Consider the following 14,153-nt stretch of genomic DNA (forward strand, 5'->3'; position numbering starts at 1 on the left):
ACGGCGCCCATACCATAGATTCAGATCATGTGGCTGCTGTGGGGCCCTCGGAGAGGAGGGCCCATGCCCTGGTTGGTCCCGTTCTGTTTGCTACTTAGACCATTTTGGGACTCCCTTTCCAGAGGAACTGCAGCATTCGCAAATAAGCGGGTGGAGAATTGTCCCAAGGGTCATGAAAATGGGATAGAGGGGAATTCAACAGCAGGTCCTTCCGTCCTAGCTAGCAAAACCCAGCACCATAATGGGGGCCCATTTTGATAATATTTGATCTAATATCTGCTGTTCTTCTTGTTTCTCCAGATATTTTGGCCTCCTCTAAGAAATCTTTTTATCCCGGTTTTCTTGAACTGCTGGCTGGCAAAGTGCGTCTTGGAGAACATGATCGTGAGTAGCATTGGTATTTTTTCAGTGACGGTCCATAGTCTCCTATGATACATAAGAGAACAACGCTTTACACCTCAATGCAGTTAGCATAGTCATTGGGCTGTCTAATCACATACCTGACAACAGTCACGTTTTTAATGGGACTGTCCTACAAATGGGGAGTTTATGCAAATTTGCATTAGACGGGGCATTTCCAGGGCAAGGCTTAAAAGCTATGAAAATCTTTGATGGCATTTTTTTTTCTTAAGTAATCTGTATGTTTGGGCATAAGAAACCTCTTCCCTTAGTTTTACTACAAATAAATTTTTGTTTTTGCGCTGCAGCTTCTATGTATCCACTGTACAAAGAAGCTGCGTAACGCCGCTGCCAACTACATCCAACAGTTAGCGTCTCCTTGGTGCCTCTGACACACAATATAACCCTAATACTAATCAAATCTAGGTTGATCAACTTAGATTTGATCGATATTGGGGTTAGATTGTGAGTCCGAGGCACCAAGGAGACGCTAACTGTTGGATTCAGCTTACAGCAGCGTTATGCAGCTTCTATGTATAGTGGATATATAGAAGCTGCAGCGCAAAAACTAAACAAACGTTTTCAATAAAAAATTATATTTGAAAAAAAATTCTTGTACCCTAACAGATATATTACAGAACGCCCACAAAGGCCAAAAAATGTCTCACAACTTGGGATTGAAATGTTGTACAGAGTTATCTGACTATACCAAAGGTGATATTTATATTGTTTATAGATTCTGTACATGATGATATAATCACATATGGAGTAATGTCAAGTTATCAGCTGCGGAGAGCCCAAGGTTTTAAAGCTGCCCCTCTGACCGTAGCCGTATATCTAGGACTGTACATTTTATGGATGAAGGTGATGAGGAAAATGACACGAGCGTTGAGTGATGCCTTAAGCAGGGGCGGGGCTGTGACAATATTCTCTATTTTCCTGAACAGGAGAGTGGTTCTTATCATAGATGAAATACCAGTTAGAGGTAAAATGGCTATAAATAGAAAAAGTAGAATGTATCTCATGGACTTCTTGAACATGAACCAAGGATAAAATACCCCAGAGGAGTTTTACATTTGTGGTGGAGTTTACCTTTAAGTCTGTTCTCCAGCTTTGTCATTTCTGTCTCCCTTCCAAACAATGAGAGCTGAATACTACAAGACTCACTTAAAAAAATAAACCATGTTATGCCTAGTGTCGGGCATGAAGGGGCGGAGCATGACCCAGGGATTCAAAAAGCACCACCAATTAGAGAATCCCTGTGTCATGCCCCGCCCCTGTACTAGGCATAACACGGTGTATGTGTTTTGCCCGGAGTGTCTCTTTAATGAGTTGTGGTAGTATTACAGAATATAGATTATGCATTGGCTATTGTTGTGTGTATTGCTCCACTGGCTTCCTGCTCGCTGAATACCATCATTATATTTTAGAATGATCTCCATCGTGCCATCCAGAGGACGCAGTCGGCCATGTTTAATCAGGTGATCATTCTGATCTGCACCCTACTATGCCTTGTGTTCACAGGGTAAGACGTGATTTCTCTATTTATTGCAATTATATCATATTAATAGTAATAAGACGCCCAACTAAGCAGTGGTGTTGTGGATGACGCCACCAGCCAATAGATTACTGTATGGAGGTCCTTCTACCACATCTATCTATCTATCTATCTATCTATCTATCTATCTATCTATCTATCTATCTATCTATCTATCTATCTATCTCATATCTATCTATCTATCTATCTATCTATCTATCTATCTATCTATCTATCTTCATGACATGTGTATACGCTGTACAAGACATTTACATTTATTGCTCACCCCTTACAATGTATCGTCACACGTCGTCTTCATGGAGGGGTCTCTTTCCTCCCGGTGATTATTGTATTATAGGCCGTACACGTTGCTGTAATTTGGGTCCCATAAGACCGGCAGATATTCTTTCATAAACTAGCGCCGAGTGATCTATTAGCGAGTCCTTTGCGTTGGAAAGACGGACTATTACACGTGACAATAATTACTAAAGATTTTCGCTGTTTAGTCGTTACTGTGATTCGCCCACATCTCCTCTCTGAGCTGCTAACCACTGGAAGACGTCTGAGGGGATGTGGCGGCGACAAAAGATCATCTTTCAGGTAGATGTGGCCGATCTACCGAAACACAAGGGTTTATTGTTCGTCGTTCACGCTATTACACGTGGTGATCGTCTCTTGCATTCGAACAATTTTACAAAAAGTTATATGATAATCGCTTCATCTAGTAGGGAATAAAATCTGTACTGTCACCTCAGATTAGAACAAACATTTGTTTTATTCTTATTCAATGACTTCTGTACGTTAGTGGAGCTTTGCTTTGTACAGAAGTCAATTATTTTCTATTAGGAATATCTCTGCTTTCTGTCAGTGAATGAAATTATTCGCCATACATACCTAAAACTTCTTTAAAGCTGAAGTTTTGCTACACTTGTTTGTAGTCTAGACAATTCTCTGTGAGATGGGGAGCACAAATCTCTCTCCTGTCCTGATAGTTTTGCTATAGTTTGAGGGCAGATAAAATATATTAACCCATAGAGGACTGGCTAGACTGGATACAATTGTAGCAAACGCCCAGCTCTTAGAACTATTCGGTCCGTACGGGTTTATTAGTCTCTGGATGCAAGCAAGAAGGTTGCTATTTACTGACGGCAATCGGACATCTTGAAAACCGTGAGGAATCGAAACACAAAGGTATATTTTAAAGTCGCCAAATTTTTCAGAATTCGTCAAATAAAACACCCGGTACAGGTGGACAATAATATGACTGTATTGATCATCCGTTCAGCCCTCCCATAATCCCCTCGATTGCTGCATATTTTCATACACACTTCTATCAGAGGTCTATAATACTGTTCATCCTGAGCCGCCTGCTTCATGCATATACACTACAATCAATGCCAGAGCTACAGGTCCTGTGGTAAGTTGGGTGGCAGGGTACCATTGGTATGGGGGTGGGGGTGGGGGTAGAGAGGCTGCAGTCACCCCCGAGCCTGATTCCTGATTATTATAATAATACTTTACAATGCAGGAGGGTAAATTACAAATAAGCGAATCATGTAAAATCACAAGGACTCTGTTCTATATCCGCTGTAACCACTGAGGTGAGTGCTGGTGCATTAAGGAGTCACGAGGAGCGGCATGTGGTGATGTATTATGTAACTGCTGGCGCTACATGGCACTTCTTGCCCACTGGATGGAGGGATGGCGCTCTCCTGCCGTGCGGAGGACGGGAAGTGTTATGTTGTGTGCACTTATTAAGCTTTCCAGCAAGAGATGAAGGGTCCGTGAGATCTCCGCTTATTGAAGTACACAGAAGCAAAATTTAAAGGGCCGGTAACTCAGTACAATGCAGGAACATCATTCCCCAAGTGACTGGAGTGCTCTGGACTGCCTCAATGTGGCTGCTGCCCTTTATTAACAACTACATAGGGCATTATGAATTACTGCAAAGTATATTTTCTAAATCATTTTGATTGATTAAATATCTTTATTTCTATTTGCTGGAAGGTATCTGTAGGGCAGCGGTGTAGTTATGCTTATTGCAGAGGTAGAAATGGCAGCCGGATATCGGAGCTTTTTGGGGGTCCAGCCAGTCACATAAGAAAGTAAAATAAGAACAGCCTCCAGTGCATCAGTGACATATTCGAGGCAGCCCACACCACTGATATGGGGCCTATAGTCACAAGGGGTTTGGTACTAAACTGCAGTCGCCACTAGGGGGAGCTCAGCGCATATCAATTTTTTTAATTTTTTTTGCAAATCCCAATGAGTTCAATGCAGTGAGCTCCCTCTAGTGGAAAAGCATGTTTCCCTCTAGGAAAGCATGTTTGTTTTTTGCGTCATACATACTTTATGCTTGTCAAGCTAAGGATGGGGCACATGGGGGGGGGGGCCACTGGCCTCAAAAACACTGGGACACCGTGCTACTGTTCTGCTGTATGGACATTGCAGCGTGGAATAGCACCATTTGGTGGGTACTATATGTCCCTAGTGTGGGGACAGTCTGCTGTGGGCACTTAGCATGACTCCCCTCCCCATCTGTGTTGGCCATGTCCATGAATGAAGGCTTGCATCGTATTCTTATGACGCAGGTTCATCTGAATATTTTCTCTTTGGCTCTCGTTGGATTTGTTCTGTATTCCTGCCCCCCCCCCCCCAACTCCGTCAATCTATACCTACAGAGTAAGGCAATGCTCCACAATGTGTGTGACAATGCCACACCGGGAGTGCGCTATATATAGGGTGGAAATATCATTTTTCAGCCACGTTCATGTACTTTGCATGAGACTAGGCATTCGCCATTTGTAACAATGGTTAATCACTGCCAAGGGGCACAGTTTGGGCACAGATCAGCGTCCCTTGTTCCACAGCCCTATACAATTAATGGACAATGGCTCGTGACTCATAGATATTACAGGTTCTTGAGAGAGTTTACATTATTCATCAGCTTATTAAGAAATGTACGGTGGCAGCCATGTGGTGGCGCTGTTCTGGTATACTGATATATACAGGCAGGTGAGCGCTGACACTTCCAGCTTTAATTATTTGCCCTCAATTAAAAGGGTTTGTAAATAAAGTTTAAAATATTGTATAACATATCCTCACCATTTTCAAGATCTCTGCTTGCTGTAAGTGAATTACTGTTTACGTGTGGACCCTAGAAACCCAGGAGAGACCGAATACTCCTCTAGGCTGAGATTCTGCTGCAATTATATCCAGTCTGGACAATCCTGTGTGAGATAAACAGGCTGATGCATTGTAACAAACATTTGTGCTGCTGATGTATTTAGCTTACAGAGGGCTGCCTAGACTGGATGTTGGCATTGAGGGTGGGTATTGGGTCATTGCAGTGACATCTGAATGTTTCGCATTAAGGTAGCAGTTGAGCCCAGGCCCTGGTGTCTCAGGGGGCCCCTCTGCAACATAGGGCACCAGTATTATAAATGTTACATGCAGGGTGGGGCCCCACGACGTCACATTATGCCTCTGATCGCACATAGGAGGTAACACTACCCACTAATGGTTGGATTTGCTGCTCTTTTGTAGGATGTGTGGCATTCAGCATTTGGAAAGAGCGGGGGAAAACCTTTCACTCTTCAAATCGTTTTATTTTTGCATCGTCACTTTCTCCACGGTGGGATATGGAGATGTGACCCCAAAAATTTGGCCATCGCAGCTCCTGGTGGTGATTATGATCTGCGTGGCACTCGTGGTATTGCCTCTCCAGGTAAGTAATGACCAGGGTTTATACGGTAATGTCTCATACCCACAATGCAGCACGGCGCCATAGTGGGAATTACATAAATATCAACTATATAATGTAGTGATAGCAATGGCTCCATTTACAAGTGGGGTACAGTTCGGGATCTCATAGCAATGTATAGAAAAAATGAACAAGATCCAGCACTAGACTGCGGCTCATCTCTGTTATAAATAATTCAACAAAGTGACTATAGAATAAATAGCGTCTATTATATTATGTAGTCACCCGCCGTGCATAAAGTCCATGGAAACAAATCCAAAGGGAGATGTCCGAGCATGCTAATGTGACGTTTCAGAGGAATGCCGCCTTTCTCAAGCCTTGCGAACGGGGGCGGTCCACCGAAAAGTCGCATTTGTAGGCTTGTTCTCCTCCAGCGGCGTCTCCACAGAGAATTGCAGTCTGGTACTGGATGCCGTGCACTTTTTCTATACGATACTACGACATTGGACAGCGTATGTTTGCACGGCCAAATCACTGTTGCAATTATTTGCTTGTAGTACGTTTGGGGATCCCCTGGTCAGGGGCCCCCTCTATTAGACAGAGTGGAGGTCAGTTTAAAAAGTGCGTCTCTCTCTGGAGGACCCAACCTGTCTGTGCAATGAATTGTCAGCCCATTGACCTCAATGAGAACAGTGTAATTCTTAAATTCTCCTGTGGTGGCGCTGCAGGGAAATTTAGCACCCGCAGTTGGGAACTCCCACAGATTACAGCTGATCGCTGAGGCCGGACAGCATGACAAGCCAGGAAATAACTGTCAGATATGATCATTCTCTATCCCACTCAGAGCTATATTATTGTTCATAGGGGGCAGTATTACAGTAGCTAGTGTTCGAGTTGCAAACCTGTTCAGCTTAGTTTCTCAGGAGATTGCTTCAGTGGAGCAGAAACTTGTTCAGAGCACTTGTCGTTTTCCGTCCCCCGCTACTATTGGCAGCTCATATCATATGCATTACTCAGCAGGGGGCAACGGTCAGCAAAGGAGGAAACTCCTACTAGGTCAAGAAAATAGGAAATCTGTGCTCAATCCCGATGCATGATGGGAGTGAAATTCAGAACTTAAATTATTATTTTTTTAAACTATTTCTGTACCATTTTATTTAAAAACATTTTATTGTAATGTTGATAATATCAGATGAGACTGGATTTGCCCTTCAAATCCAGGTATATAAATAACATCGAGTTATATCCGGTTGAGATTCTAAACTGTTCCTGAAACTGTCACGACTTTGCTTCATTTCTACTTGAGTGGTTTGATGACAGGGCTCGAAATCCTCAGCAGTTGGCGCCGCATACAGGACCTGTCACCTCCACAGTGGCTGGATGTCTTTGAGCCGATGAGGCATGGCAGGACTTTGTAGAGAGATCTTCTTGCCTGGCACAGGATTAAACTGTCTCTTAAGACCTGAAAGTTTTTACTTTGCATTGGTGATGCTCCTTCTATCCAGATCTTAGTCACAGTGACCAGATCCTACGGAGAAATGCGCTATTGTATTATGAATATTTAGTACGCCAAAGAGCTAGGAAACACTGTGCTTCATAGCAAACTTTTGACTAGGCCCCTCTCTCCTGGGTGACACACACAGCCTGGCCTTGTAGATAGTGCCCCCCTGTAAATAGTGCCATACAGCCCCCTCCTTTAGACAGTGCTATACAGCCCCCCCTGTAGACAGTTATATACAGGCCCCCTGTAGACGGTTCTATACAGCACCCCCATGTAGACGGTGCTATACAGCCCCCTCCTGTAGTTGGCGCTATACAATCCCCTCCTGTAGTTGGCGCTATACTGCCCCTTTCTGTAGATGGCGCTATACAATCCCCTCCTGTAGTTGGCGCTATACTGCCCCCTCCTGTAGACGGCGCTATACTGCCCCAAACTGTAGACGGTGCTCTACAGCACCCTCCTGTAGACGGTGCTGTACTGCGCCCCCTCCTGTAGACGGTGCTATACTGCGCCCCATCCTGTAGACGTGCTGTACTGCGCCCCCTCCTGTAGACGGTGCTATACTGCACCCCCTCCTGTAGACAGTGCTATACTGCGCCCCCTCCTGTAGACGTGCTGTACTGCGCCCCCTCCTGTAGACATTGCTATACAGCACTCCCTCCTGTAGACGGTGCTATACAGCGCTCCCTCCTGTAGACAGTGCTATACAGCGCCCCCTTCTGTAGACGGTGCTATACAGCACTCCCTCCTGTAGACGGTGCTATACAGCGCTTCCTCCTGTAGACGGTGCTATACAGCGCCCCCTCCTGTAGACGGTGCTATACAGCGCCCCCTCCTGTAGTTGGCGCTATACAATCCCCTCCTGTAGTTGGCGCTATACTGCCCCCTCCTGTAGACGGCGCTATACTGCCCCAAACGGTAGACGGTGCTGTACTGCGCCCCCTCCTGTAGACGGTGCTGTACTGCGCCCCCTCCTGTAGACGGTGCTATACTGCGCCCCCTCCTGTAGACGGTGCTGTACTGCGCCCCCTCCTGTAGACGGTGCTATACTGCGCCCCATCCTGTAGACAGTGCTGTACTGCGCCCCCTCCTGTAGATGGTGCTATACTGCGCCCCCTCCTGTAGACGGTGCTATACTGCGCCCCCTCCTGTAGACGGTGCTATACTGCGCCCCCTCCTGTAGACGGTGCTATACAGCGCCCCCTCCTGTAGACAGTGCTATACAGCACTCCCTCCTGTAGACGGTGCTATACAGCGCTCCCTCCTATAGACGGTGCTATACAGCACTCCCTCCTGTAGACGGTGCTATACAGCGCCCCCTCCTGTAGACGGTGCTATACAGCGCCCCCTCCTGTAGACAGTGCTATACAGCGCCCCCTGTATCTACCTCCCTGCTCTGTCATAGTGTTCAATAGTATCTGCATCTGGAGGAGATGGGCATGCCGCGGGCCCCATAGCAGCCGCTATGGCTGCTACAGCGGTAGTTACGCGACTGCCCCAGGCATGAAGGGTTATGTGCCCCTTACTTTTAGTCAGTTCTGTACTTCAACTTAAAGAAGTACTCAAATTGACCATGACCATGGGCCCTTGGGGACTGCCCTAATGCCTGGATGGACCGTCTGCCCCACTCCACCATATGCCCTCTCTTCTCAGCTGCTATGCCCACATTGGCTAGATTGCAGGTTTGGCCACCATGATACCCATTAGATTTACCAGGCGAAGCCCTGCTGGACATCCAAGAAGCTAGAAACTTGCAGAGTACCCACTATAACTACCCCTAGGAACATATTAATGTTCTCCATAAGTGTGGTATACATGTCTGACTGCCCAAACTGTTATTGGGGCGCTATGTGTTAGTATTAAGGTTGGCATGTAAGTGCTGTTGAGACTACAGTAAACCAGATGCCATGTTGGCATAGGGCATAAGCAGGGAGTAACTTTTGATCAAAACACCGTTTTGTGTCTACAGCTCCTATGCAGATGTATGTGTCTCCACTGTTACAGACTACAAACAAACTTTGTGTAGTCTGATCCTGTAGTCATGTGTTACTTGTTACTCCCTCTTCCCCCTTTTCTACCGTCTCTAGGCTTGTCTGTTGTCTGTAACCATGAAGACACATAGATCTGCATAGCAGCTGAAACCCTAGAACACATACAGCTGGTTGTCCGAAACAGCGCCACTCCTGTCCATGGGTTGGTTGTTGTATTGCAGCTCAGCCCTGTTCAAGTAAATAAGGGCCAATATGCAATACCAAACACCACCTATGGACAAGAATGGCGCTGTTTCTGAAAGGAAGTAGTCGTGTTTTTCTAATCTCATGTAACCCTCTTTAAGACCCAGGCAAGGAAGATCTGTAGATTGCTGCCAGGGTGAGAAATTGCCACGGAGATCCTTCAAAATCTAATAGAAGGAAGTAATGGAAGCCGAGATCGAATGTAAGAATAAGAGGTCAGATCGTTTTACAGCTGGTCTTTTGTTAAGAAAGGAAAAGTGAGAATAATCTGAAGAACTAGAACATGGTGGAGACATAAAGGAGGGAAGTCCAGGCGGCAGTCACTGCTCAGAACATGTCAGCGTATAAAGTATGGGAAATAATGGATAAAAAAATTGACCATAAATTAGAATAGTACGATCAATGGCAGGTGGGGGCCGAGGAGCTTCATACAGTGTTCTCAGTGCTGCAGGGACAACCACGGGGCCACTATGTCAAGCATAAAACACTGATATAAATGGTAATAAATAAGAAAAACAATCTCTGAATATAATCTATAATCTAATCCTATAGAAATATTCAAATAACAATTCTAAAAACGTCTACAAATGGAAATGGCTCTAAAATTCTACAATAGTCTAAACACCATTAAAAATGATACGACTGAAATAAAAATGGCGATAAAAAAAATGAGACAACACGATTCAGATGAAATTACATTGGATTTCCGTTGGTTCATAACTTTTTTTTAAAGGTTTTTGTTTCTCATTTTTTCCGTTGCAGTTTGAGGAGCTGGTGTACTTGTGGATGGAACGGCAGAAATCTGGAGGAAACTACAGCCGACATCGAGCCCAAACCGAGAAACATGTGGTCTTGTGTGTCAGCTCCCTGAAGATCGACCTTCTCATGGACTTCCTCAATGAGTTCTATGCACATCCACGACTCCAGGTACCATAGATGTCCCTCACCCAACCAGGAATAGGAGGTCCTGCAACCTTTACTTCATTGTATATTATTGCTGGTTATTGATTCACCTTACCAGGGTTGATGAGAAGAACATCTCTCAATGTCAGACTGGGGTACCTAAGGCCCACCAGAGGAGATAATTCTGAGGACCACCCTCTATCTATACAGAGCATGTGCACGTCCACTTAGAATTTCTTCATAATCTTTGTTATCATTGTGCACACCGGACATATCAATAAGGTTGAACAGGTTATATGGCAGGTGATTGTCTACTGCAGGACCCATGTGGCCCTGTTGTTTTGGGGTACATTAGGGGTCCACTGGAGGACCCTCTGGTACTTTGGTGGGCCAGTCTAACCCTCAACTGTCCCCCCTTTCCAGAGAAGTACTCCTCAAAGACCAAGACCTTATAAACCTCCATTGTTCTACATCTCTTAGATCTTACTGGGGTCACCCATTCCCTGATGATATACCTGGTGCTAAGCTCCATTACAAATGTTACAAAAATGACTATTGTCCATCTTAACCTAACCGCTCTCTTTGTATCCATTGCTTGTTGCAGGATTACTACGTGGTTATTCTTTGCCCCACAGAAATGGATATTCAGGTCCGACGGGTTCTGCAGATACCACTGTGGTCCCAGAGGGTCATCTATCTCCAAGGATCGGCCCTCAAAGACCAAGACCTCATGAGAGCAAAGTGGGTACAGACTTAAGAAAAAAAAGTTTAATTGCATTTGGTCACTGTCCCCCTCTAGTAGAAGAGGGAAACAAGTCACTGGCAGATTTTGGAATAAGCATTTATAGGATAAGATGGATGACTGGATTCTCCCCGATCCAGTGAGGATGCTCCTCTTGAAAATCAAATTTGCAATTATAAAAAAAAAAAAAATCTCATCATGGTAAAAGCTGTATAAATTCTACAATGGTCATGTTAAGGACTCCGTAAGTTCTAATAGGAGGTTAAGTGACTGGCTCCAAATGGGGTTGTCTTCTACTGGACCTCTGGGGTCTATTATTATGTTGGGCCCACCGGAGGATCCTCTGACGGACAAGTCCGATCCTGGGTTGGAACCAACTGTTTTAGCAGCATAGATGTAATGGTAATCCCTAATGATACTTGCTACCCGTCAGATTGGCTTCATCATAGCATCAGTATTACTATGGCCACCTATAGCTTTGTGGTCACTTATAAGGTTGCCTCCCAGGTGAAGGAGTCAACCTGCCGCCAGTAGAGAGGTCATCATCTTTGGGGTGCTACACTACCGATCTACACCGTATACATACACGCTGGCCTTCGGCCTTGTCTTCTAATGTCTCTTCCTCTGTTCTTGCACTTTCTGTATTTGTGTCATTACCTTGGTGTTCGGGGACTTGTCTCGCATTACAGATAATGACGGAGCTCTGTTCCGGATCATTACTGAAGTGAGACTCCAGCCAAACAAGCCACTTTTCTCACTCCCCTGCGTTTTATCCTGAAGATACACCAACACATAGTCATCTCTGCTGCTTTCTCCATCTGTATTGGGCTTGGTTACCTCTGGGAACGGCAGATATTATCATAGCTCTTTGTATTTCTATAGATCAATCCTTAATAACTTCTCTGTCTATATCATCCTCTTCACTAAATCGTCACTAAAGCCTCTCGAAATTTGTGTCTTATGTTCTGGCACGAGTAGATGGGCACTAAACTGGGCACTAATACGTCTGATCACCAGAACACAGTGGCTCGTGGCGTTGTACCGAGCCGGCAGCGTTTATCTTGTCGATTTTCGTCTCTATAAGATAAGTTAACAGCAGTTTAATAGACTTAAAGTCTAAAGGCTCTTTTACACGGGCCAATGATCGGGCAAATGAGTGTTTATATGAAGGCTCATTACCGTGTGTAAACAGGGCAACAATCCGCTAGTGAATGGGGAAACGCTCGTGCTGCCGACATGATGCAAATGCATGGGGACGAGCGGTTGTAGTAACGATCGCTTGTCCCCAGACATAACCAATCATTGCTCTTTGCGAAAGGAGCAAACGAGCGCCGATCCAAAATCTGTCTCGTTGATCGGCGCTCGTTTTCACGGCCCAAATTGGTAAGCACTGGATATTGGTAAAAGTAAAGGTCCTAGTTTGGTGGGATCTGCCGACAATCTCCAGTCTCTGGAAAGGCATAGACGTTGGACTTTCTGTAGGTCCCATCAAAAGTGGTAATATCCGCCAACAAATATCTTCAGTGTATAACGGACTAATTGCCCACTTGTTCCTTCTTCTAGGATGGACGATGCTGAAGCTTGTTTTATTCTCAGTAGCCGGAATGAGGTGGACCGCACTGCCGCAGTAAGCGCTATACTTCACGTCATTCATAGTCGCAAACTCCTCCACTGCCTTGTTTTCCTACTTAGATGGGTTGCTCCAAATGGGCAGCCCTGTTCATGTTCATGTTAGAAGGGGGCAAGTTGGTTTTGAGAAGGTGCTGTCCAGTTTGGTCAACCCCGTTGATCAATATAAGGTTGTAAATGTTTTGCATGTAAGCCATACGCAGGTCAAGCTGGCCATAGACCAGAAGGTTTGTCCTTGATCCAACCAAATTCGTAATATAATCCACCACTGAATTGCTGGATGTTACGCAACAATTCCATTACTTCCGAATGATGGAATAAAATTCCATTAATCCAGCAGGATCTGGGAACAGGACCCTAGTAGGCTTTTAAGATTTGCATACGTGAACTCTCACTTTAGACCCTGCACTGTATGAAATGAAACCATTTCCCTCTTATGCTTTTAGGACCATCAAACCATCCTGAGAGCCTGGGCAGTGAAAGATTTTGCCCCCAACTGCCCGCTGTATGTCCAGATTTTGAAGCCTGAAAATAAGTTCCATGTGAAATTTGCAGGTAAGTCGTCCCTTGGCTTTATTCTCTCTTCCATCTGCCCCCTCTTTTTGCTATCATATAGACAGTAGAAGGAAGGCAGACACAGGGTTTGTTTGTAGTCTGTAACCATGGAAACAGACTACAAAACGTAGACACAAAACTGTAGGATTCTTTGCAAAGTTGGTTCCCTTCTATTTTAGAATGGAGCAATAAAAATTGGTTGTAAACGGACACATAACTTTTAGTGCTTCAAAGATGTTTTCTGATAGAAATTGCTTTTTAATACATGCTGATAATTGGGATATAGGCTTCTAAACCATCCCAATCTGCACTGGAGCTGCTCAGTATAGTTAATTATGTCTTACAAGAATTTGGAGGACCCTCATCTATTAGCCAGAATGGCTAGAAAGAGCATCTCTCCCTGGAGGACCCAGCACATCTGTGCATTAGTCGGGCAGCGCCTTCATTTCAATGTGCACAGTGTAATGTTTTATTTCCGCTGTGGAGGTGCTGCAGAGGTTTTTAACACTTTCTGAACCAGCAGCGGGACACCCTGTGATCAGATAATTGTCGGGTGACCCTTCTAACAAAAAGGGATTGTTCAAAGCAAGCAAGATTCATTAGTCACATCCCCAAACTCCACTAGGAGTAATGGTGGTCACCCAGCTTTCCCAAACCCCTGAATGATCAATCTCTCTAGTTGTGCTGAGACTGAGAGGTTCATTAGTCACATTCCCAAACAGTCTCAGCACAACTAGAGAGATTTACCGTTCAGCGGTCTGGGAAAGCTGGGTGACCACCATTACCCCTCCTACTGGGGTGTGAGAGGTTCATTAGTCACATCCCTAAACACACTCCAGTAGGAGGGGTAATGGTGGTCACCCAGCTTTCCCAGACGCAGATATAACCAGGAAAGGGCTGGATGGACGGGCTGAGGGTACACAGGATTTTTGGTGATCCCCCTCTGTCAT

General features: G+C 45.0%; 1 protein-coding gene across 5 annotated transcripts in view; it reads left to right on the top strand.

Annotated features, from left to right (window-relative positions):
- Positions 1-14,153, top strand: part of KCNT1 (potassium sodium-activated channel subfamily T member 1) — a 203,350-nt gene that overhangs the window by 136,335 nt on the left and 52,862 nt on the right. For all 5 annotated transcript variants that reach the window (XM_075835093.1, XM_075835094.1, XM_075835096.1 and 2 more), the window contains 7 exons: positions 301-384; positions 1,830-1,924; positions 5,483-5,663; positions 10,137-10,301; positions 10,882-11,018; positions 12,583-12,646; positions 13,095-13,203. In XM_075835093.1, the coding sequence (XP_075691208.1) occupies positions 301-384; positions 1,830-1,924; positions 5,483-5,663; positions 10,137-10,301; positions 10,882-11,018; positions 12,583-12,646; positions 13,095-13,203 (835 nt within the window). The remainder of the gene's footprint in view (positions 1-300; positions 385-1,829; positions 1,925-5,482; positions 5,664-10,136; positions 10,302-10,881; positions 11,019-12,582; positions 12,647-13,094; positions 13,204-14,153) is intronic.

This window comes from Rhinoderma darwinii, chromosome 8, assembly GCF_050947455.1.
Source record: "Rhinoderma darwinii isolate aRhiDar2 chromosome 8, aRhiDar2.hap1, whole genome shotgun sequence".
Lineage (NCBI taxonomy): Eukaryota > Metazoa > Chordata > Amphibia > Anura > Rhinodermatidae > Rhinoderma > Rhinoderma darwinii.